The following is a 26,344-nucleotide window of genomic DNA, read 5'->3' on the forward strand; positions in this document are numbered from 1 at the left end:
TTTTTATTTAGGCTAGTATTTCCCTTTCAGTTAAGTCATATTCTTCCATTTATCAACGACAGATCCCCTTTATTATTAATATGCATGACAACAGAAAGGAATTCAACTTATGGTAGGGTTAGGATGACACTTTACACACACAGCTTAAAGCATGTAAGGAAGTTAAGTACATCAAGGTAAATACAGGCTCTTATTTCAGACCATTCTTGACAAAGAACTGGATGTACTGAGACCTAATTTCTTCATCATAACCACCTACACACACAACCTACAGGAGTGTTTATGGATCTAATCGAGTTGTCATTAGGACACCAAAGGTTCCACCGGCCTGTCCTGTCTTCTGCCTCCATGTTTGTTCTTGACGCTAAAGCACGATGGAGGAGGAAACGGTACAGGAAAGTGGATTGGAGGACAGATGGATGGGGTTGAGGGGAGGTGTGTGTGTGTGTGGGGGGGGGGGGGGGGTCCTCCATCTAAAAGTTTTCAATTTGTCATGTTCACATCTGTACACGCAAAAAAAGTAATGGTGACCGAGGGAAACACCACAACACCTGGCATACACGGACCTCAGCACAAGGGGGATTCGGAGTAAATACACACACACACGGTACGGTTAAGGGTTGGGGGGGCCCTGGGGTTCGGTAGCCATGGTCCCGTCCTTGCACATACACAGATACAGTCTCACACAAGCACTGTACACGGCACAAGAGGTCACCTAAATACATGGAGCTGATGAAGGAGAGCTAACATCTAGAAGGGCGGATTGAATAGCCCAATACAGGCTGAGAGGGGGTTAAAATTCTTATTTAGACCATCAGGTCAACACACGCACGCACACACACACACACAAACACACCCTCATTCACACAGTGACATACGTCTGTATGCATTTAAAACTCCATAAAGCTACACGCCTGTGCAGAATATACTATCATTACTTAGTGTTGCTAGCTATAGCCATTGAAATGGCAATATATGTTCAAATATTATATGTAACCTTTTTTTCCTCAGAATATACAATGATGAAATGCATTATACAGACAAACGAGACAATGTAAGCTGTTCACATGTTCAGTACATCAAAAGTAAGAGCTTCTCTACATTAATTTCTTCACGAGTGCAAAATCCAATGCTCCTCCACCTACTTCAAAGGCTCATTGCTGAGCTTTAGCAAGTCCACTTCCGCCAAAACAATAAAAAAACATGACATAAACATACACAGAAGAAAAAAACAATTCTCTAAAAGTAGTCATAAATATGGAATGAGTAAAACAAAGAAACATGATGTGTGGTCCGATTTCTTTTCAAACAATACAAATAAAAGTCCTTCGATGCAGTTAAATGTTTTTCTGTTGTAACAGGACAACGTAATAAAAAAATAGTACTCAAAACGAGAGTGGGCTGTTGCTTGCTTGTGGCCCCTGTTGTGAGTAGAAGACCATGGGAAGCTGGTGAGGAACACAAAGAGAGAAAGGACAGATGGAAGGGAGGTATTGGGTAGAGTTGTGTTGGTGGGTTGGGGTGGGTGATGGGCTGTTGTGTGTTCACATGCCATAACCGAAGCTGGGCTGTGGCGGCTGGCCGTAGCCTGGTGCTGCTGTGTAGCCGTAGCCGTAGGCCTGCTGAGGAGGCACGGCCACGTTGGGCCCTGCTGTGAGCATCAGCTGGGGTGTGCCTGCAACAGGAACATCAGAAAAACGTGTTACAAGAGCAAAGCTGTGGTCATACTGCCAAAAAAGATCCCTTATTATCATCTGTGTTTGGTCTTTGTTTACCGTAAACAATGGGTTGAGACTCTGTAGCCTGCTCCTCCTGTTTCCTCAGAGACTCAGAGGCTTCGAGGTTGTCCACCTGGTGGAAAACAAGACAAGAGCGTCGGTGTGAGACTTCAGTTAGACCGTGTGCGGAGAGGGGTGGGGGGGTAGGGCTCTTGTAGAGCAAGGGCTGAGACGCCGGTTTTGTAAAAACTGACCTCTGGGTTATTTCACTGGCTGACGGATGGGACCATTCCTGACAGGCGAAGACGAATACAGTCCGGATTTAAATAAAAATAGGCTGCAGAAGGCAGGCCTTTCTACTGTGATGGAAATCCTCTATAAAATAATTGGGAGTATCTACAACTAGAAAGCTACAGGCTACTCTATCAGGCTTGGTTATAATAGTCCATCAGAGAGACAACTGCGGATTTGTGGGAGGTAAAGCAGTCTAATTAGGGATCAGGAGGGGAGACAAAAACAACTACTGGGCAATAATGGTCCCACCATCCAGCCACCCAAAGCATCTACTCTATCATGTTGGAAATTTTAAGTATGTAGAGAACCAACCCCTCACCAGTATAAACACACCCACAGCTGTTCATCAACATTTTTACATGAAAGCTGGTGGACAGATTTGATTTGCCTTTGGTAGGTTTACATCTTCTGCCATGAAGTGATTCTTCTTCATGTTGCAATTATATAATGAAGAGGTGAAGACTTTATTGTAATTTCTTTAAGTGAAAAAAATCACTTTGTGAGTAAGGATGAATAAATTAAATAGATGAATACAGTTTATGTAGCTTAATGTTGAAACTTTGAACTACTTGCAGGTCTGAAAGGAACATCGTGCAAACATGTGTTGTACCATTTGCTATTCTGTTGTTTCCTGTTGCCACAAAATACCAAAAAAGCTAATCACCACCCATATGCTGCGTACTGTCACAGTGTCCATATTTTGGTAGAAAGTGTTGCAGGCCCTGGCACATGGTCCAATTAAGCCTTCATGCGAACAGCTAGAAGAAGCATGTAGCAGCCTGGATTATCAGCTTGCTGAAACTGCCTTGTTTCCTTTGGTGCTTTAGTTATAGCTGAGCGGCTCAGAGGCAGGAAATGACTGGCAGAGGACAAAAGGAGGAGCTAAAATTTAAAGAATTAAGCAGCCAGCAAAAAGCTTCAGAAATGATCCAGAGCTGCAACAGTGTGAAGCTTAAATGTTGATCAATTAAGGGCAGGATTGATGGTTTTGGGTTCAGTTCTCTACATACCAGCTTGATTTACTACTACAGTCAGTCAATCTGGTTAAGCAGGCTGTTTCAAGAAAAGACAGGCTGTTGTTTAGTTTGAGAAAGGGGGTAGAAAGACATGCTGAAGCGGTAGTTTAGATTTTGTTTTTTTTTGTTATTTTCCTCTTGAGGAGTGCATGAGAAAAGAAGAAGAAGAAGAAGAAGAATAAGAAGGAGGAGGAGAGAAGCAGAGAGCCATAGTGGAGGTAGTGAGAAAGAGGGTGGAGGGGATGGTTTTTTTTACAGCCAGTTCAAGGTTTCCAGAAGCAGGCACAGCCAACGACGACGTCTCCTAGCCTGGCCTGAGCTGATGATGCTATTAAGGGAGGGGGAAATGCATGCTTGTTGCTGTATGCATTGTGTATTTGTTCCCCAAACTATATTATTTGCTCTCACACACTCAAGTTGTTTGTCACTTGAAGAGACCACACTTTACAGTAGCAAAGAATACTCAGAGAGACATATACTATAGAAAAATACCCCTCATTCACAAATGCCTGAACCTAATGTTTATGTTTGTTAATGTTCAGTGGTACAGAAAAAACAGAAAAAAGGCCTCTGAAAGAATGGTCACTTCATTCAAATAATGGATTGCTTGATCATCTATTATTGAAGTGAGATCTTACACTTAAAAGCAGTCTATGCCAAATATGGAAAAGAGTGTACCACCACCCCCTTATATGTGAATATATTATTTAAGAATTATGAATGTAATATGTCTTGAAACTCCATTTACATTGATCTGGGTGGAAATATCCTGAACCTACAATGTCAGGATGATGGCTAGCAGCAGACTGCAGCTGAGGCCCTGTTCACACCTGGCATTTAATCTTGTCTTAGAGGATCTGATTACAAATGGAGAGCTGTGAGTACAGGTCCGAATGCACCAGAGACGCATCGAGGATGTACTGAGATCCAATCGCTCAGACCACATTGGGAGGAGGTCATTCTAATGCCAGATGTGAACTGACGTACTTAAAGCTGTCCACTTGTGATCAGATCACATGATTCTGCCAGGTGTGAACAGGGCCTGTGTTTGGTTAGAGACAGGGTAACAGTAGAGTTCATCTAACAACTCTGTGAGAAAAGGACCTGACCACAGCAGGTGAGGCAGTTATCCGGAGTGGCGCTCTTCACCCACGCACAAGAAGAGGTGATAGGCATGCTGGCTGAAGTGGATGGCTCACTGTGTTTGAGGAGAAAGGCTGTCGGGGCATATTTGATCTCTGCTCATTGCTGTGTGTATAAAATGAAAGTCTTATGGTTGACTTTTAAACTGCAATCCTAGACATTAAAAGTATTATTTTACACTTTGCATAACAAAATAGCGACTGAACCTGTGTTGCCTTGCTTTAGGTGGGATGGGAGCTGACTGCTGACATGTCTCTATTAAACACAGTAGGTGAATATGATGGTAAATATTCTATCAGTATAGCAATTAATAATAAGTTAGAAGTAATAACTGAAGAATCATCACAACTCAAAACACTTAAACATTAAAAACAGTGTCTTTCTCTGATATCCTCTTCCTTCTGTTTTCATCTTTCAATACCTTTAACTACTCAGACCTAAAAGCCAACACTGACACCAGCAGACCCTCTAGCAGACCCTTGAAGGCTCGGTGTGAAAAGCCCCACTCTGGAGTCTTGTGGGTAGGTAGGTGGTCTAGTGGAGATGTAGAGTTTTACAGTCAGAAGCAGCAGAGTGACATGGGGAAGGGGAGGGGGGGGGTCATGCAATTCCTGCTAATTTTACTCCTCCAAACTACAGGCTACAGGACAGGGGAGAGGGGTCAAAAAGAATGATTAGAAAATGGATTCGACTTTCACCTTTTCCTTTATCGCATCAACCTGGAAAGGAAATTCAGAGAGGCAACTTAAGGAGGAAAAACAAACAAATGGAAGTCTCCCAAAATTGAAATTGACAAGATAGAAAAGAGCAAACAGAGGACTTCTTACTCAAAGGAAACACAAAAACCCTGAGAGATGCGGGTAATAACGCCACTTTTGATACAAATGCAGACTTGAGATCACTCTAACTGTCAACTTCACTTTGTTGCTTAAAACACTGTAAACAAGATCTACTAAGACTTACAGTAAGAGAAATATTGTTTGCTTCAACAAAAGCAAGGAAGTAGTCAGCCACATGTAAACTACAGTAAACTCACAACTTATGTTGTGTAATTAATACATATATTCTGATGTTGTCAAATCCACCATCTTATCAGCAATGTTCATCAAATAAATGAAACTATTTAAAAAAAACAACAACATTTGCCTCACTCAGCTCTGCTACCTGTCATGAAAGCTATAGGTGGGTTGTATTTTGTGCCATGTAACAAAGATAAATGGCATGACGAGCAACACAGCAGTTATGAATCTCCTTTGGAACACATTTGTATGGAAAAGTAGCTCAAATGGATGGAAACCCAAATGAAAAGGAAAACACTGCGGTGATGACACATGACTGAAAGAAGCATAGGAAGATGAGCATGAATGGAGTCAAGAATAAGCAGCACTGGGGTTTTTTTTATCTTTGAAGCTGTGCCACTGCCTACTGCTAAATAGTATTTGCAAATCCACCCGAGCAGTCGTCGATCCCTCTTTCAGTTACTAGATGGGGGGGAAAATCAGGGGGCAAGCATTTAGAGATTTTTTTCTGTCGTACACCTGTCTGAGCAGGTCCAACATGGTGACTGACATCTGGCTCTCCAGAGATTAGTAAAGGTTTGCTAATACTTTTTCAGTCTTAACATCTAACAGCAGGAGACAAACCAACAGTCTAACTTCTTATTACCTTGTTTCACTGTATTAATTTAGGATTGCAAAAGCTATTTCTAACATGACCCAATTTGTTTGTCTGTCACCACGCTCACTGGTTACCTCTTCAGGTGTCGATGACCCACCTTACTGAGGTACTCCCTCATGACCTGGATGAAATATGGCATGGAGAAGTCCATGATGTTGTGCCTCCAAGCTGTCTCCAGCACCACGTCGGGCCGCAGCAGGTCGTAGCAGGTGAACAGGCAGGCGGCGAAACACTCCTTCTTGTCTTCATTCAGGAACCAAGCCAGGAGCTCTTCAGCTAGCTCTGTGTCTTTGGACTCTGATGCGTACTGCATGGCATCCTGCAGAGAGAAGGCCACAAATACGGTTCAGGACATTGGTATTATCTGCCTTTACATTTTTAGTGCTGTCAGTTCTTTTCTGTGGTGAAAGGTAACACACTGATTTACATTAACTTGGAAGAACTGGAGTATATACACACAACAACTTTGTTTGGGTTTTACTGGACATGCACCTTGTAGAGCTTGTCCTTCTTGCAGAGCTCAACACTCTGTTTCCAGCGGTTGTTGCCCTTGAAGAGATATGCAGCGATCCTCCTAAACTCGATGAGCTCATGCTTCTCCAAGCCCTGAGCCAGTGAGATGTTGTCAAAGTTGTCGTAGGCGTCGATGGAAGTGCGCAGTGCCTGGATAAGAGAGAGTAGGGATTTAAATATAAAGCTAAAAATGCAGCTACTTGAAAACCTTTATCATGCTTTGGAAAATGTAGCAGTGTCATTGAACAACCTGCCAAACAGGATCTAAAGGCTTTTCCCCCTCTTCAACCAACATCAACACATCTAAAATAGATAATAAAACTGTTATGCCACACATTAGACAACATTATCACATCATACCGCATAGTCTTCCTCAATGATGAAGAGGTTGTTGAGGGCCTCATTGACTGACTTGTTGTTGTGATTCTGGACCGACCTCAGGTATGGTTTAACCAGAGGCAGCTGCTTCACCTAAACAAAGAATCAGATAGAAAAACATGTCAATGTCACATATTCTGTATCAAATGAGCTTTAGCAGATAACCTGCACATAAAAAAAAAACCAGAAACACAAGAGCATCAAATGAAACAATTTTCTGAGACTTTAAAGCAAATATTTGATTATCCAGACATAAATGTTATTGCTTTGTATACAATTATCTATGTCTTATCTGTCTGATGGTTACTTTTTGTGTAATATAAACTGCAGGGTTTTTTGCAGTCTCATAGGTTCAGATGTATGAAATATGTCTTTAGACAGCTGTAAGAAAGTTTGGCTTAAATGTACCACACTTTCCATTACCTGTCACCAGATGAGTATTTCACAACTAAGACTGGTATGAAACTACGGCATGTGGGAATAATCATTCTTTACTCTACAAGAGAAATGGATTTACTATAGCCTTTTCATTTTTTAAAATCTTAACACAGAAAATAATACTTGATCTGCACCTTGCTGAAGAAATTGACGGCGCGTGTGTGGTCAAGTCTTGGAGAAAGGACGATGAGCAGGTCGTTCAGTAACAATGGTTTAAACTCCAGATAAAACTGGATGGCCTTGTAGTACAGCTCCACATTGGCCACCTAGAATGAAAAGGACAGACACAGTCAATTCACTTGAACAGCGAGTGCACATAAAGAATCTCCACCTCATTAACAAGTCCGTACTTTGGCACTTTTGGTAATAACAAAACTCGTTACTAGAATGAAAGCTTCACTAATTAAAGTTACAGTCTTTACCTTGGTGACAATGTCTTTAAACTGCCCCTCTTTCCAGGCATCAGCTGGATGGGTCATCATGGTGATGATGGCGTTGTCGTATTCCTCGTACTTGTCGTAGAGGAACACCAGCTCTCCCCAGAGGTGGGCTTGCTCTGCTGCCCTGAGAACCTGATACACAGATACAAAAACACGTTAGTTCATGGACTCATATTTATCTTGGTGAACTTATCAGGATTTTTTAAATACGTTTTATGTATGTTGTTAAATTGATAATAAGTCCTGCTTTGTTTGCAGATGTTGCTGTCGTTCCCCTCGCCTACCTTTGGAATGTTGACACGGGACCAGAAGAGCTCCAGGTGCTCCCTCATCTTCTGGGGTTTGAATTTGGAGTACAGGATGGCCAGCTCTGTGAACATACCCATGTGAGCACGCTCCAGTCCCAGTGCAGCCTCCAGCATGGTGATCAGCTCCTCAAAGTAACCACGATCCTAAAGGGAATACAGACATACTTTATAAAACTCACCGTAAGACTTTAAATGAGTAAATAAAATACATATTTTCAAAACCATCACTTCTTATTGGTCAACACTCTTTGTCAGGGGAAAGAGATTATTTCACTGAAGGCTTTTAGAAGTAATTTGTTTTGCACTGGCCTCGGTTACATAATGTACCTGGTAGTAATTGATGAGTTCCTCCAGTTCATCAGCATGTACGACAATATGCAAGCCACACATCTGGGCAAGCCGGAACTCCTTCCCCTCTACACAAGCAAAACACACCTGAAAGAGAAGAGTGACGTCAAACATGTTTTTATATAAGAGAATGGACAGTGCTCTGTTTTTTCTAAGTTGACACTCTCACATCAAAAGCTTAGAGGCAGACAGAGGAGAAAAGGAAGTTTTGATGTGAAACATGTTTTAAAAAGGACTCTTCACTATTAGAAGGAGTTAAAGTGAACCTGTATTGATCATTCCTCACCTCCTTCCAGGTGCGGGTGCTGTTGGCTTTTCGAGCTCCGTCCACAGCTGCCTGGTACTCTCCCAGGTGCACTAGAGTGGAGGCCAGGCGGCCGAAATTGGACACATTGTTGTACAGCAGTTTGGCGGCATCGTACATCTTGTCGTCATAGCAACGGTCACCGACCTGAGGGAAAGATTACAAAAAAACAGAAGAGAGATTGCAAAGTCAGCAAAACAGCAGCTGTAAACAGGCGAAAGAACTAAGTGTGAGTTAGCTGTAAATAAGAAAGAGTGTTTATTGTCCCAGAACTTACCTGCTGGATGTGAGCATTATTGGGGCCGTTGATGAACTCTTCCAGCTCAGCCAGGCGGTTGGTCTTGGCCAGAGCGAAGATCAATTCTGTTTCAACGTACGACTCACGGGCCTTCTTACGAGCCATCTGCAGGAATTTCACCAGGTCTTCCCAGTTTCCTGCACACAACATAACACAACTCATGTCAGTTTGAAAAACACATCCATCTAATATTTACCAAAACAGCATTAAAGACTCTTTTTAAAACAAACAGGAATAAAAATAAATTGATATCAAGCTTGAAATGAACATAGAAAAAGAATTTATCCTTTTTACAAGATGGTCAATTGGATTAAGGTACTTACCGCTCTGGGCTGCAGCTTGTCCCACCTCCATGTAAGCAGAGGGGTCATCAGCCTTGATGTAAGAGTCAATGGCTTCTTTGACCAGACCCTTCTGCAGCTGGGCCTTTGCCAGCTGACTCCACACTGGAGGCTCATTGCAGCGCTCAGCAAACTCATAGGCTCTGTCCAGGTTCCCAATGTGCTCAATCAGAACCTGGACACAACGAGTCAACATTCAAGATCAATAACACAGTCCTGGTGAGCATAATTATAAAGCTTTAGGTCAGTCCTGAATAACAAGCCTGGATTTAAACTGTAAACAAGCAGTAAAAAAGCTTTTGAGGTTTATGGTGTGACTTTTTAAACACAAAATCAAGCAGAGGTCCACGCACCTGGACAGCAGAGGTGTTGACATCAAATTTCCTAAAAATAGCAAAAGCCTCCTCAAACAGCTCATTGCTGATGGCAATATTTGCAATGTCTGGGGCATCATAGTTGTCCAGACGGTTGATGTACTCCATGACGCGTGTCCGATCAGCTTTAATGGCCGTAAGGATCAGCAGATTCTGCAGGTTTCTGAAATAACCGAGACAAGAGGATCTCAGTGGACTGTTTCTACGAGACTAAAAAAGATACGCAAAAGCATGAATAATTGTTCTCAAATACGATCACATTTCAAGAGACTGAACTCCATGACAGCCAACTGACTTCTGTCCAATAAGGTATATCACGCCCCTCTCACCTGTGCTCACTAAAGACAGAGTTATCAAGGACAATCTTCTCCAGAAGCTCGATGAGCTCATTAGGAAGGTCAGCGGTCATAAAGGCCTTGACTGTCACAGACACCTCCTCTGGATCCTGGGTCTCTGTCAGGGCTGTCTGCACAACCTGAAGCAGAATAGGACAACAGGTTAGAAGCATGACATGTGATGTTTTAACTCAATTTTTAAAAAATATTACAACTGAACAAGCCTATAATATAACAGGCTGATAAAGGATGGATATTGTCAAAAGGCTTTGGAAATCATGACTCATGTCTCAGCTTGTTAATGCAGCTTTTAGCATTACCGAAACAGATGCAGTAAAGGGTCAGACCTGGTCAATAAGTGGTCTTCTGTAGTTGTTGGTCTCCAGCAGCACGCTCGCCCACAGCTCAGGATTCTTGCGACGCACAAGGTAGCGGGACAGACTCTTGAACAGTGAGTTCTCATTGCACACCTAAAGAATAATAAACAAAAACAGTTCAGGAATGTTTTCATTTCATATCGTATGCACAATAGGAAAAAAAAGTCTTATTCCATTTCTGATAATCAATGAAAATATGACTAATGTAAACTCACATTAATTAGCTCCTGGTCACACTGTCCTCTTTCATAGGCCACACAGGCCAGGTGGGGGTCTCTCTTCTCACAGTACTTGCCCACCACGCGGCTGTCGTAGAAGGGGTTCTCCCTCAGGAAGCGCTCTGGGTTGTTGTTGCTGTCGATGTAAATCTTAGCCAGGGCGTTGTGGGTTGCGGGCTCCTCGCAGCCTTCATGGATACGAGCCTCCAACCAAGGCAGCAGCAGCTTCAGTCTGGAGAGAGACACACAGTTAAGATTATGCTGGTTTGGAGAGGAAAAACTGTTGACTAATGACTAAAAAATAAATTGTGATGGGTTGACTGAATGATTCAACTTTTGCTATTCACTTGAATTAATGCCTTTCTTCTTACCGATTTCTTTTCTCTACTTCAGCGACCAGTTCATCTGTGGAGAACTGCCCTCTCACCACCATGATCAGGTTCTTGATCACATCCTCAGCACAATCCACATCCAGCAAACCTCCAATGACTACTGGCAGACGGCTTGGGTTCACCTGAAATAAACGATACGCAGATACACGTTTCAATTCAGGTGAGGACGAATGCATGTTGTGACTTTATTTTGATGGAGTTAATTTTATTTCATAAAAGCTATTAATAATTGAATAATTTCATGTCAGACAGAATCTGATATATGTGAAATATGTAGTTAAAATAATATTAGAGATTTTATTTTCATAGTATATTTTATTTGTGAAAAGGAATAATTGGATGTTAAAAATAATTACACTGTTTCAAGTAAAACACAACAGAAGAAGAGTTGAACGAGATGTTTTGTTGTTAGCAGTCAAGCCGTTTAGCCTCCGTTGTCACGAGCTAACGTGTATAACCTTTTTGATTCACTAAAGAAGCACGTCTCATTTTAAGTCTAGAGACTCGTCTGGTCATTTTTTAAGTTAGACCAAGCTACAACAATGCACAACACTGTTTAACTTTAGTACAGTGGTCCAGGTTCCACAAAGTTCCACATATGGCAGATGTTTAATGTATGTTGTGTCAAATGATTTAACTGGTTGTGGACATAAAAGAACAGTTTTATCTTAAGCCAGGAAAGTATTAATGTACCTTTTGCACATAGATCTCAATGTATTTCTGCAGGCTGTTGCGGTACAGGTACAGGACCAGGTCATGGACAAAATCGAAGCGGTCACAAACGATGATCAAAGGCAGCTGATCAGTCAGCTTGGCTTCCTATAGAAAAAAAAAACATTGAACATTAGCACTGGCAAAAAAAATGGACAGTAAAAAGGTTTATTGTACACTAATGTTCACTAATGACAATGCAGAATTACTGGTCCACTCCTGACCTTGAGGAAGTTCTTCACACGCTCAGGATCGTAGCAGTTACTCTCTCGGCAGATTCTCTCCACCTCTTTGATCTGGCCCGTCTTGCAGGCAGCCTGGATATATTTGAAGTGAACCTCGGGGTCCTGGCTGAAGTTCACAATGGAACCCAAGAAGTAGAACAAACCTGGAAGATGAAACAGAGGTATTGATTAACCTGTATTTTTTTTTTTTTAATGTCTTTTATAATTTAAAAATTTGAGTTTGCATTCTCCAAGCTTACCCTCAAAGCTCTTGAAGGACTCAAAGAGTTCAGTGAGGGACTGAGTAGAGAGTTGCTCATGGTACTTGGAGGCAACCTGAACACAGATCTGCAGATTCTGGCGGATATTGGCAGACAGCATAGCCCTGAGACACTCCAAAGAGTCCTCCACTGATAAAGAGCCGAAGAAATTCACCAGCCACTGCGAGGACAAACAGAAAACAATCAGCAATACAAAGAGGAATATGGTCAACACTTTCTTTTACTATTATTTTTTTCTCTAATCCTTTTTTTCATGTGTTCCTTTGTTTATGCTCTACCTCTGGATTGAGGAGGTGTGTGTGCACCACAGCGCGCTTTATGTCATACAGGTCGGTGTAATGCTCCAGCGCCCTCTGCAGGAGCCCAGCCTTCTCACACAGCTGTGCCACATGTGCACGATCATAGTGGGTGAACATCTGGTTGCCCAGGATGGCGTCTGCAACCTGCAAGCCAGGACACAGGGTCAAAGGCATTTCAAAAAGTATTTAAACATTTTCAAACAGGTGGCAGAACAAACTTTAAACAACTGATCATCTAATTTTCAATAAAGGTTAAAGCTAAATCATAGGTTAAAGTGATCATTGGCATATTTAAGTTTGATGTATCCACATGTTTGTGTACCTGTGGTGCATGGACCAAATTCATTTCCAGCAAACGTGTCTGCAGTGGTCCTTCCATGGGTCTGTTGTTCTTCAGAGCATCAAGCAGAAAGGATGTGCACTGCTGGATCAGGTTGTATTCCATGAAGACATCAACAATCTGGAGACACAAAAGATAGGAATAATAAGGTGTGTGAAACTCCTCACAATAAACTGTATATTCTGCCTTGTGTATTTTCTATCTTCAATTTTACTTTTTTTTTTAAAAACTTTGATTTATCCTGATCTTAACCTGTTGATTGGGAATCAATCCTGGATATGTTGGTGCTTGTAGTGTGAATACGTTTTAAGATCATTGTTTTTACCTGTGTGATCTCAGCAAGTGGTTCCTCATCCTGTACCAGCATCTGGGAGAACTGAAGGCCCTGTTCTGGGCTGATCCGCATTACGTTCCTTAGCAGGAAGATCCAGTCTGGAGTGTATCCCACCTACAGAGGAAATAGATCTTCATTTGACTTTTTCATTTTTAAAGTCTTCTGTTTAAATTGTACTTTCCATTCCCCACTACTCATCTTTTCTACAAGATAAATATTGAAGAACATCAAATCAGACATCGTTACCTTCTTGGCGTAGAGGACAATCTTCTGGAACTGGCCAGTCTCTGCAAAGCACTGAATGACCTTATTGGGGACGTTAGCTCTGAGGTAGACACTGAGGGCAAGAGTAGGATCAACAGACTTCACCAAGTCTCCAAGCTCCTCAGAGCACTCCAGCTGTAAACACACACACACACACACACACACACACACACACACACACACACACACACACACACACACACACACACACACACACATACACACACATACACACACACACACACACACACACACACACACACACACACACACACACACACACACACACACACACACACACACACACACACACACACACAGAGAGAACCATTAGAGGTAAATCAAGGGTTTAAAAGCAGTGCAATGTAGAAGTGCAAAACAAAACAAATGAGGAGTCAGGAGGTCTAAATCAGATAAACATGCACTTAAACCTTTTCCAGGAACACAAAATTCTCAAACTAGCTTCATGTGTAATCCTCAACCCTCTGCATTGATGCTGTGTTTGTCAAACTGGGAGTTTAACATTAATCACACTGGACAGCAGCACCATATTTACTTTCAAACTTTGATTTCTGACTCACAATTTATTGATTTTACAAAATGTTCCTGCCGAAGATATACGAGTCCTGTTCTCTGAAAAACAGATGATTTTCTGCTCAAAAACACACATAACTGAAACCAGAAGTGGAGCGGTAATTTTGGAGGCTGAGGAGCCAAATAACTGACTATAATAGTAACCAGCAGTGTTTTACCATCATTGTACTAAATAGTGTTTCTTCCCCCAAAATTATGGAATATAGCTTTGGAATAAAGCTATTAATGTGGTGAGTGCTTAGTGAGTCAGCCCAGCACACTGGCTCAACAGTGACTATTATAGAGTGGATGTGTTTTTTAAAGACACAATTAGTTAATATGATGATTGATCATGACTGAATTGAAGATTGACCACCGTAAAACCACTAAGCACATACCTTGTCCTCTTTCAGCCATTTCTCCAGCAGCTGTTTGCGGCCCTGCTGCAGGACAGGCCTGCACAGCTCCAGAGACTCAAACTTATTAAGCTGGCCTTGATCCAGTAAGATGCCAAAGTACTGGAGCAATGGAGACCTCTGGCCTGGTTGGGCTGGAACGCTCTGGAACCTACGGATGGTGTCTGGGGTCCGCAGGATACCCTGGAGAAGGAAGATGGATAGACAAAGGAATTAGGTGACAGTCGAAGATTCAGGTTGAAAAGTGAGAGGGAAATGTCCCTTTTGAGCATTGCCTAAAATAAAACATTAGGTTACCATTAGTGACTACAGTAAACAAAACATGAAAGAAAGTACAAAACAATAAAGATTATTTTCACCAAAGAAACTCTGCATCCTCACTTTATCTGCCTGAGAGATTAATCTCGCGTTCCAGATAAAGAATCATGAAAGCTTCAGGTTTTTACAGTATTACTAATTTGCGTTTTAACCTTTTTTGATGCAAATCTAATCTTGTTTTACATATACCTAACTAAATCTGGGTGTTTATTGTCATGCTAAACTGTAGAAATCTGCTTAGTTGACGCAGTCCGAGCTTATATTAGATGAACTCTGGTTGAGGTCGCTCTGAGTGCACCGATTGTGGCAGTACCTTAGGTGCATTGGCTGCCACCTTGGCTGCTTCTGAGTAATTCCCTGCTGCAAACAGGGTGTTGAACTTGCGGGCAAACAGCTCCTCTGCACCGGCAAGGTTGTTACGGACAGCCATGCGGAGGGCCAGGTCTGGGTTCTGGAGCACATTGGTGATGTAGGGAATGATGTTTTCCTCCTCCACGCACACTGACAACACCTGGAAAAGCACATGTTCATGTTTTATTATTAATATGCAACAGATGATGCCTAATTGATGTGGTTTATTCCTGAAGATAGAACAATGTAGTGTCTCCTTTCTGTGTTATGTCTTAATTCTAAATCCTCTCAGAGAACCCAATTACCCCTAAAGCAAATGTCCATCACCCAGAACATTTTCACTAACTTGAAATTTGAAACAATGTGACACCTGCTCATATGCACACTTTTCATTTACAGAGAAATGTTGATAGACTTGAATTTGAAACCAAGTTCAAGTTCTTCACACACACCTTTGTATGCAAAAATAGATTTAAGTGAATTACATCCTAAGACGTGTACTTGTCACATTCCTAACTTACACGAAGGGATTAACTCATGTTGTTACGTGTAGTGTTACATTTTGTCTGCATGTGTGTGTGTGTGTGTGCAACACACTGAGCTGTGTATGGTAGACTTGCAGGTGAGAGCCAAGAGCAATAACAGGATTAGATAGTGTGTTCTGGCCGGTCGAGCTTAGCCCTCCTGCTGGGGCCGTCACATGCTGCCTGACACCAAAGATGCTGCTACAGCCTGATATTTCAAGAGATTTCTTCAGTCAAGGTCACACGACACACAAACACCCACAGTGACGTATCACAGGGAGAGTGAATCACCAACAAATGTCAGCAATAACAGGTTATCACGGACAAGAATCTACCAGGTATACACACATACTGAGACTTTTGCTAAACATTGTTTAATTCAATATTCAGCACCGTAAAGCCTCATTACAGCCATTTACTAAATCCATACCAACATACAGGCAAAAAAGGTGTATGATCTTAATGTTAATAAACACGGTCTTATGATTTTTACTGTATTCAGTCTTCGAAGGGAAAATTACGTAACAATATTACAAATCTAGAGAATAATAGAATGATAGGGAGTTTAATATTAACACAAATTAGATGACATGATGGACAGGAGACAAATAACTGAAATATATACAGTACCTGTCCTTTCCTGTTGACCCCAATGATACCAGCGGTAGGCTCATGTGGGGCAGTGACGAAGATGGTCTCCCCGCTGATCCTGTTCATGTAGATACAGGTTCCAGTCTCCAGGTCATACAGGTGGATGTAGCCGTATTTGGTGATGAGAAAGACTACATCTTGCTTGGAACTGATCTAGATAGAAAGACGAGAATAGAACAAAAATGGTAGGAGTGCCTAAAAATAAACAAACATTCTTTTCAAAATGAACTTGAGACACTGAACCTCATGACTGCAGTCTCTACTTTACAGGCTACAATCAGGATATGACCCTGTGGACTGTTAAGATGAGATATTGGGTGGTGAATGGCAGGTGGATGGGGTTAATACACTGAGGGGCAGCTCAGGATTGTTGCAATTTCAACACATCAAATATTTGGTCCAATGCTGAATGAAAAGCATTTTTATATTTGAACGGTTCTTAAATAACAACTTTACCAGCAAAACACACATCAACAACATACTGCTGTTTTCTAATTACCCCTTTAAGAAAATCTTAAAAGGCAGTAATGACATAAGACCTCATATGTATGCCTTCTCCTTTGGTGGGAAACAGGAAATCTTTGCTATGACACCATTGTTTACAGAACCAATACAATCAGGCAATAAGTATGAGCACAAGTCTGCTCATAAGTTGTTTTTGTACCTGCATGGCGACTGGGAAGTCATTCTGGGCTTCTGGAGGAAAGAAAACATCCACAGCTTTCTTTGGAAATGGCTGGTTCCCAGTCGGGGGAGTCCCCACTTCAATGATATGCAGCTAGAAACAAACAGACATTCAGATAAAAGCAGAAAAAGTCAGGTTACAATGGAAGATTTCTTTGAGTCAATAAATCTAAAATGGATTCTGTATATTCCTGAACACTTTTCTACGTTTTATTGATTTCCACTTTTCAAATGAGTCTATCCGGATCTTTATTATTGAACTAGTCTGCCTGGCAATTTGCAGCAACAATAAATCTTACCTTTCCTCCTGCCTGTCCTCGCACAGCAAAGCAGAACAGAGTTGACTCCTCAGTATTATCCTCCATCTTGAACTGTGCAAAGCCAGCGGCGTGACCCTCGATGGGCTGAGACACCTTTCTGTCCACCGAGTACAGCTGCATCGCTCCAACTACACGGTTTTGCTGAAGAGGAGAAAAAGATGACAAGTCAGGCCAATGTTTCCTGTGATTTTAAATAGCATGAAGATATTGCTTTGCAAAGTAATACGTTCTAAAATAAAACTATGCTGTTAGACACTTTCTTTCAAGGTTCTTGATAACCAAACTGGGAATTTCTGATGGACTGATTAGTTCTGTGACTGGCAGATTTTAGCCCAACAGAGAAGCTTAAGTAAGTCACTTCATAATTAGAGTTAGCCAGTCAATACAAAACCATTAAATGTGAATTCAAGCCTTTCGTCTTCCTGCTACACTGAGAAACATGGCATTGCAGCAATCCCGTAATAAAATAATTGTTATCTGAAACTGAGACTAAGTAGTATGATACAGTGATTAGCAAATGTGTTGACATTATTGTGAGTCTTCCAATAAGTTAATTTACCTGTGCTGAAATGCCGATGAGCAGCAACCATTTCTGTTTGGCGTCAGTGCGGTAGTTGATGATCTGGCAGCCTGCCAGGCTGGAGTGTCGGTCGAAGACTTTGATGGGCTGAGAGTCACCTTCCATGCTCCAATGGTAGACTGCGTTGTCTGTGACCAAGGCGACGGTGTTGAGGGAGATCCACTTCCAGAAGGTCACGTCATCTGTCATCGTGTGAGCCTTCATCTTGCTCTTCATCTCAATGTTGAAGATCTGCAGTGTCTTTGCCGCTGAAAATATCCAGAGCCCAGGTTAACGTAAAGTGACCCAGATGAGTGTGATTGTGACCCTTCAAAACATTCTTATAACAATACAACAGTAAAATGAATCTAGTGACTAGAAACCACACACAACCCACAGCAGACTATGAGGGAAGAAAACCATTGAGGCATACCAAATTCCAATTGCTTGAGAAATGTTGGTAGTCAGGGTTTGGTTTTAGTAACACCAAAGCACCATACAACAAGCCAGTACCAGTGTCAAAAACAAGAGGCAAGACCAACAAAAGGGGGCAACCACTTCAATGGTAGATCTGCATTCAGTTAGGTCTGATGCAATCAACTGTGCAGGAGAAACATTATTCATTTGAGGTTGAATATGCAAACCACTGCTGATAATGTGGAAATTTTAAATTATTACTCATCTACAAAACAGATTTTTTAAATTTGAGAGAAGCATACAGACTCGTGTTCAGACCGATAACAGCACTGCCTTAAAAAACATAGCTTTGTTGTTCATTTCAATTTCTAGGGAAAAAGTCATACTTGGCTCAACTTTTGCATAATCGTCCTACACTGATCAATTCAATGTGTGCAAGTGAAGAATACTTTGGGTATCTCGGATAAAAGACCTGTCGATTGAGGACTGTTGCTATAATATCTTTCAAGTGTTGTGAAATCCTGTCTTGTAATAGTACACATTGTTGTGCAGTGTCTTGCTGAATGTCCAGCCTTCAAATTCATCAATGTGTTACTCAAACTCTACTTCTGGAGTGGATCGTGTTTCATCTTCTCAGCAATACCTGTAGTAGAAATCCTCTGCATGTAGTTATTCATATTTTTTAAAGCAGTGCTATTTCCGGACAGACTGTCAGATTAGTTATGAGACTTCTACTATTCCCATTGAGATTCTCAACTAGATTAAGAAAGGTTTTCCTGGGTGTTGTAGTACAATGGTTCAATGTTTTTTTTACCCAAAACCAGATCAATTAGGAACCGACTTCAGCTTCAAAATGATGCCCAGTGCAATAATAATTTTCCCACCCTCCGCCCCCACCTCCTACTAGACAAATGAACCTCCAGGCCCGTTATCATAGCTCTTACGGGATTCACATCGTAATGTAATCCTAAAATGAGGGATGTTGGAATTTGGGTTGGGTCTGAATGCAGATTAGCAAAAGAAGACCACAAAGCACACAAACAGATGTGATGATGGGAGGGATGCTGGACAGATGTACTTACACCCATTCTGTTTTTTTCCTCTCATTCAGTCTCACTGGAGGAAAGACTCTTTAATTCTTTAGACCCAAGGCATATCTTTTGGGTTTAATTTAAGCCCAGGCAAGCCCCAACCAGACTAAACACTATAATTAACTGGGATTTATAATTATCAGCATATGAATGATAATACTGGGAGGGTACAGTGACCTTTCTGGAAAAAAGAAAAAAAAACCCTAGAGAGATTACACTACTATGTAAAAACTCACTGTCTGCTGTGTAAAGTAAGCTGTGTTTAAGTACACGTCAATCAGTACAAAGCACAGACAATGAATGTGTATGAAAAAGTACAGAAATAGTGCAGGTTTTGCTCTCTAATCAGCTTCTTTGGACTGCACCTTAACAATTACTAATCAAGTTACACTAAAGCACACATTTTGTAAGGTGCTGAGACTAATCCTCTGACATAAAGTAAATCCAGTGAAAATACATGTGTAAAATAATAATCTGAAAGCGGTTGTTCACACAACATTTTGAAAGACTTTGGGCCATGTTGTTTTTTGGTAGATAAGACTAAAAGACATTGGCATGCTCTTACAGGACCAATGTGAAGTCTGAGACCAAAGGAAAGCACTCTGATCACCAACTGCAGTGTTTTCAGGCTCATCAGCCACGCTGGTTATTGCACTCATTTGATCTATTCATGCAACTGCTGTCACAGGTTAATCCATAGTGATCAAAACACAAATCTGCACCTCTAATTTCATAGATCCACTGAATTACCTGACATGAAATAAAAACCAAAGTTAAATATCAGTTCAGTTTATCTTTCTCTCTCTTCATAATCCATATGCAATATATATAATTTACATTATATTTTTGATTGTGTGTATTTGATACTACCATTTGGGGAGATGTCTGGGTCGGAAATTTTCTACACATAGTGGCTTTCAAAGATCCACATAGCGTTATCACAACGCTGGCAATTCTGACTACTGCCAACTCAAGGTTAGATTTGCATTTAAAAGAAACTCAATATAAATAAATATTCCTCTCACTGTCAGAGGAAGAAATTTGGACATGTCACAGTAGGAAAAGCGCAGGTGTAAGTATAAATGAATGATGCCTCATTTTCATTAAGCTGCTTCAGCTTCAGGTGTTGTGTATGGTGGCTCTCAGTCCCACTATGATAGCTTACTGTGGAACCTAAATACTGTGCTGTGGTTAATGTTATCAGGAACACCTGTGCTTTTCCTTTTATGACAAGTCAAAATGTCTGCTGTGAAAGAGCCCGTTTAACACGGAGAGGCACATATTAAGATTTTCCACACATGATGTAAAATATTTTCTACTTCTATACTGATGTTTGTATTTTTATCATAAATCTGGTCCACTGCTGCTGTGTGCACCGTCAGTTCATTCTACTGGCATTCGCTGATTGACATCTTTTGAGTTTGCATATATCATTCCAGTAATACGTGGTAATATCAGTGCAACATCAAAGGCCAGTGATGTACATTTCTTATGAAAATAAGCCACTAGCCTACTGTTTATTGACAGGATACTGATTAAAGGGGTGACCTATGTGCTTGCTTGCTTGCTTTTGTCATTGTTTAAATGACCATATAATTTTTCAGCGTGATTTAGCCCTTTTACTACAAGCATACTATACATTACTACCAACCATTTTCCAAAGCATATAACACTTTGTATCATTTCTGAATATTCACCTGCTTAGTCACTGATTTAAAAAAAAAAAACTTTCTTCTAAGACAACCTCCTGGCAGAAGGTTATTTGGTGCCTTGAGCTCAAGGATAAGGACAAACTAAAGCTTCCAGATTCACATTGTCATCTTCTCACTGTCTATTTGCTTTGAGCTTTGCCATTCAAGAGTCAACGTCCAGGAGAAGTCAATGTTGATTAAACTTAAACACCACAGATGTACAGTCTATGATTACCACACAACAATACAGTTACTTAGACACAAATACATGTGAGTGGGATGTTTATTGTGATGGATCACCTGTCTGAAGCAAGATTTAATCCTTTAGGTGCTTATTTTCATACTGTACTGAGCCTGATGGGAAAAAATAACTACTTAAAAATCTAAAGTATTACTGGATGGTTTAGAAAATGGTCAGCTGTAATATAAAATGTGTGTTGAGTGTAGAAAACTGGACAAACACATACACACAAAAAACAAATAAAAAGATATAGTCCTTTAGGCTGCCCTCTTAATTTTGCTAGGCCCTTCTCATGTTATCATTTTTAATCAAACATTCATTAAAACTACTGTCAGTACTGTGCATACATTTCAAGACAGTGCATACAGGATTACACTTTGACAACTCATGATATGTAAAATTCAACTCACCGTCTGCAAACATAAGAAAGCAGTAAGAAATGAAAAAAAGAGCAAAAAACAAGCAAAATAGACAAAGCATTCATGACAGCATGACATTTTTCTAACACTAATACTACAGCCACTGTTCCTGTAATATCAGTGTGTCTGTATATTTGAATTTCTACATTTTAGTTGCTCTATTTACTCATTTTGACAAACAAATGGGGTGGCCTACATATGGACATTAAAATGAAAAGCAGACTTTAACAACTACATAACTGACTGACAACACAAAACAAAATTTACACAAATGGCCCAATGTTTTTGGAAAAGCACCGTAGCAAGATGTATGACTGGCCATAAACTTATAACAGGTTTACTTTTTAGTCTATTTGCTTTCAGAAACATAGCACACTCCTCTCTAAGTGGCACATAAAGCTATGTACTAACAGCACTACATAAGCATTTTAGTAAGAACTTACCTTTAAGGGCAATAACTTTGCTGGCAGGATTCATGATGGCGCTGTCTGCAGAGATGGGCCTGCGGATGGGATTGTTGGGGTCTGCCATATCAATGATGACAACCTGGGCCTGCTCACCCACCTTCTCCCTTATACAGATGAACTTGTCAGACTCCATGGTTAGAGTGCTGAATCCGATGTTGGCGGGGTTGATCCCCAGATTCTGGAGCTAAGATATGAACACAGGACTGTTTACTACAAACATGTCAAGAATAATGCAGTTAAGTACAGGACTTGTTTTCATTGAGGGTCATAATGTCAAAATAGCATCATCCAATTCAAGATGAACTTAATTGATTATACGATGCATCGCCATACGGACAATTCTGCATCGATTAACAAAAGTCAAGAATTGATTATTTAAACGCTAGTTAATAACTTTATGTTGACGGACGACAAATGCGGAACCAAACTATGAGGGCAGCGCAGCAGCCGGACAGTCTTATAGGGGGCACACGCGAGAGTCCATCTGTAGTTCATCTTAAAAATATAAGCGAAGCGGTTGGAAGCATTTTGTGATTGAAGGACTAAATAATTACCTTTGTAAGACGATCGTGAAGTTTACTGTGAACTTTCAACGCAGTCACTCAGCTAACACTAACGTTAGCGGAGCGGCTAACACACTGCAACATGAAACAAAGTAAACTCTGGAGGTGAAGAAAATAACTTGGTCTTCAGTCTGTCTCACCTCTACAACCCTGCAGCTGCTCAGCGTGCTGGACAGTGATGTCTGTCCCAGAGCTAACAGTGCAGCAGAGAGGCTGCTCTGCACTGCTGGAGACAAGATAACAAAGAGCACTGCACTCCGCCCTCAGTTTGTTCCTCTCATACAGGCAGGTGAGTTTCACCCCTACTAGGTCTATACTGTTGACTTATTTTGGTCTACTTATTTTAATGTGAAGACATTTATGTTTAACATGTATGTTGAATGTTGAAATTCAGATTTTCAAAGTACTTTCTTAAAAAAGGGAATTCATATTTATCTGACTTCTTGTATCAATTGAGGAAAAATGAGCCATGCCGTTATATAGAAAAATCAGGATGCGATACATTGAGATGCATCGTAGAATCTAATCGAATTGAATAGTTAACAGCTGAATCATAAACAAATTGAATCGTGAGGACAGTGAAGATTCACACCACTAATGAACTCATACACAAATTATTATAATAATAAGTAGGATCATATTGTACCATAAGACATAATTTGACCTATGTTTAAAAAAAAAAAGATGTGACAGCAACTTTTGTCAATTCTTGGCAAATCAGAACCTAATAATCGGAGGCGCCAGATGGTTTATTACACAGAACCATCTGAGAAGTCGTCCTTGTAAACTGTTTGGAAAAGGGCAGATGCTTTCAAAAATAAATTACTTGGCAGGTGATTGGATGGACCATCTGTCTATCACCGTCTTACCTTGCGAGACAGCTGAATTCGCAAGATCACGCAAGAATCCTCATAGCACGCTGATTGGTATAGGCGCATAAATTGAAGCCTGACAAGATGGATTCACACATGATCTTGTGATCTAGCGAATCCAGCTGCCTCACAAGCTAAGAACCTAAAGGAGCAAGTACCCATGTTGGTATTAAACCCACGTCAAGAAATCTTGACTGGTGCATGAGTTTTCCCAAGCTTATGTTGTTGTATCCATTACTGCACTGAGTTGTAACTGTGCAGTACTTTCCAGGGTAACCAGCTGTGTTTTGGACTGTGTTACATAGTTCCCCCTTAGCTGATCTAAGGTGCATAGTAGGAACACTGCCCCCCTGTGGGGTTTCATATTGTCTTTAAATATTCTGCGATAACACCAAGCCCGTTTAATAATCCCACACAGTAAGAGGCTGAGATGAGACAGCTGAGCTTGAACTCATCTCAACTGACTCATCGGTTCCCTGAGAAAAATGATGCCATTTTGACTGAATGGATGGACCACCTGATTTACCTCATACACTTGGATGAGGTTTCACAGATAGAAAGCCCGACAAAATAACGTTAGTGTCTGACGTCATCTGTACAAATGGCCGGCCAAGATGACACAATGCCTCTGGTAGACGTGATATGGCCCAGAGTCCAGTCAGACCGCAGCTGGCATTTCTTTCATTTTATTTATAGAAAACATCACTAACAACATGTGAGACATTAAAGGACCTTTTCTCCCATTTCCAACCCATTTCTACCAATCCGAATTAAGGATACGGTTTGAAAAACACCTGCTGTTGTTGCCGATGTTCTCTGTGTGTCTGGGGCGCAGCTGCAAAATCAGTTGTTCTTCCAACAGCGCCGTCATTTGACATGTACAGTAAGTGACGTAGTTGGGGGCAAGGAAAAATTACAGGCTATTTCAGCTTGGATTTCTAGTTCCCGCCTCTGGGTAACCAAGGGGCATGCTCTACATGCCGCTCAAAAATAAAACATTCCTCGAGGATACATTTAGGAGTGTTTTGGCTGACTCAGATATTGAGGCATATGAGCCAGAGTATACGGCCGAAGAAATGCAGCGTAGAGAGGCCGAGGCTGCATTAGCAAGAAGGTATGGTTTTTGGGGACCATTCAGACCCTGAGCTGCCGAAAGCACACAGCAACTGGTGGCGAAAATTGCCCTCCGATGCCAAAAGAATCTGAATCATTCTGCTGCAATTACTTTGAGCGAGGGGTAGTTTTTGTTGGATGCAGTCACTGACACCAACCCGGTGAGTCCATGTGTGCGGTACTACACAAGGATTTGGGGGTTGGGCATCAGAAGCTCATGCACAATACATCCTGGTAAATTTCTAGCATGGCTTCAGGGGCACAAACATTTTGCTTTTTCGGTCAATATTGCACACACTGAGAAATGTACATCCTCAATTGGCAACATTTACCATCAACACTGATTGGACACCCACATACGACGTGGTGAAATTTCCCGTTAAGACAATAAGAAGAACAATTAGGCATCATGATTAAATTAAAACTTCACTCACGATTTTTTTGATACAGTTAACACTGTAACAGGATAAAGGGCAAAAGTAACAACACTAGACTAAAAAACAACAGAAATGGTAGGCAATTAAATCTGATTTCTTTACAAATTTTTTTTTTGGAGCAGACTACAAAATACTTCCTAAATACAATAATAAAGCTCATATGACGCGTGAGACCTTGAAAACTGAGATTTATGGATGTGAAATTTTCCCCTACAAAATTACCAGTCTACTGAATTTGTTTGTTTCTTTTCTTTTATAATATAGTATAACATCTTTGGGTTCAAGCTTAATTGAATGGTTGTTTTGAATCCAGATGGATACTGACATTCATAAATCAGATACATAGTTTGGCTGTCCCTTTTTTTCAAAACCTAATAATAAATAAATAAATAAATAAATGTCACATTTCTTGCAACTGACCACGGTTTCACAGCTTCTAGCTACCTGAAATATAGAGTTTATGAATCAGGTCGAGGACCAAATGTCATTTATTATACAGCTAACATTAGATGACGTGCTCGCATCATCCCTCTCACGACACACTGGCTGTATAACGGTTTACTAGCATGTAATATAGCTCACCCTAAAATGAACAGATGTGTAGCTCAATAACACAAGAGCTCGTCACTGAAGGTCACCACAAGTATTTATTGTTGATTAGTTAGTCCACCTCACCGGTGACAGATAACGGCGGCTAACTTTAAGTCGGCATCAGTACCGATGAATGAGAGAGCTAGCGGTTAGCTGATGGCTAAACGGGGGAGGGGAGGTCATTCATTCGCTGCGGGTATTGACGTTTAACGGTACTAAGAAATTTAGGTTTTAGGTTAATAGAGATGCTAGTTTTTGCCCACGTACCTGCAGGTGCTCCTGGAAGCGGATAGGTAGTATTTGAGCCATGTTTTTTCTTTCCTTGGGCTTCTCCGGAGTCCTGAAATTGTAGCCGTACACAGCTCGCTAGCTGGGCAGCAGCACCGCGCTAGCTACGACCTCCTCACTGTGCGTGTAGGTCGGAGCCAGTCAGTGAAAACGGAGAAAGAAAAAAAAAAACACGATAAAAGATGGCAGGTGGTGTTGTTAGACGCGTTTCCTGATATCTGGTGTCAGTGAAAATGTTCAGTGCATCCCCCCTCTGTGTGTGTGTTTTCGGCACTGCATCGATGGATGGCAGTGATCTTCTGTCCAAAATCCGCAATGGCGGCGGAAACAAGCTGAGAGCCTTCCCACTCCGGAAGCATCCAGGCAGCTCTGGAGGGACGCTGGCTGCGGCCG

At 41.1% G+C, this 26,344-nt stretch overlaps 1 protein-coding gene across 1 annotated transcript; it reads right to left on the reverse strand.

Annotated features, from left to right (window-relative positions):
- Positions 1-18: 18 nt before the first annotated feature.
- On the reverse strand, positions 19-26,229 carry LOC133980290 (clathrin heavy chain 1-like). Its single transcript, XM_062418963.1, has 32 exons — positions 25,931-26,229; positions 22,064-22,271; positions 17,762-18,030; positions 17,182-17,343; positions 16,863-16,976; positions 16,178-16,351; positions 14,986-15,183; positions 14,337-14,537; positions 13,348-13,500; positions 13,093-13,215; positions 12,750-12,887; positions 12,407-12,571; positions 12,108-12,288; positions 11,848-12,011; positions 11,606-11,731; positions 10,892-11,034; positions 10,518-10,752; positions 10,273-10,395; positions 9,920-10,065; positions 9,570-9,753; positions 9,199-9,391; positions 8,855-9,012; positions 8,560-8,724; positions 8,253-8,360; positions 7,902-8,069; positions 7,600-7,749; positions 7,312-7,443; positions 6,722-6,832; positions 6,341-6,511; positions 5,946-6,167; positions 1,776-1,851; positions 19-1,675 (listed from the first exon to the last, which is right to left on the reverse strand). The coding sequence occupies exons 1-32, from the start codon at positions 25,970-25,972 to the stop codon at positions 1,545-1,547; spliced, it is 5,034 nt and encodes a 1,677-aa protein (XP_062274947.1). The 5' UTR covers positions 25,973-26,229; the 3' UTR covers positions 19-1,544.
- Between the last annotated feature and the right edge of the window lie 115 nt (positions 26,230-26,344).

The sequence above is a fragment of the Scomber scombrus genome, chromosome 5 (genome assembly GCF_963691925.1).
Source record: "Scomber scombrus chromosome 5, fScoSco1.1, whole genome shotgun sequence".
NCBI classification, from domain to species: domain Eukaryota; kingdom Metazoa; phylum Chordata; class Actinopteri; order Scombriformes; family Scombridae; genus Scomber; species Scomber scombrus.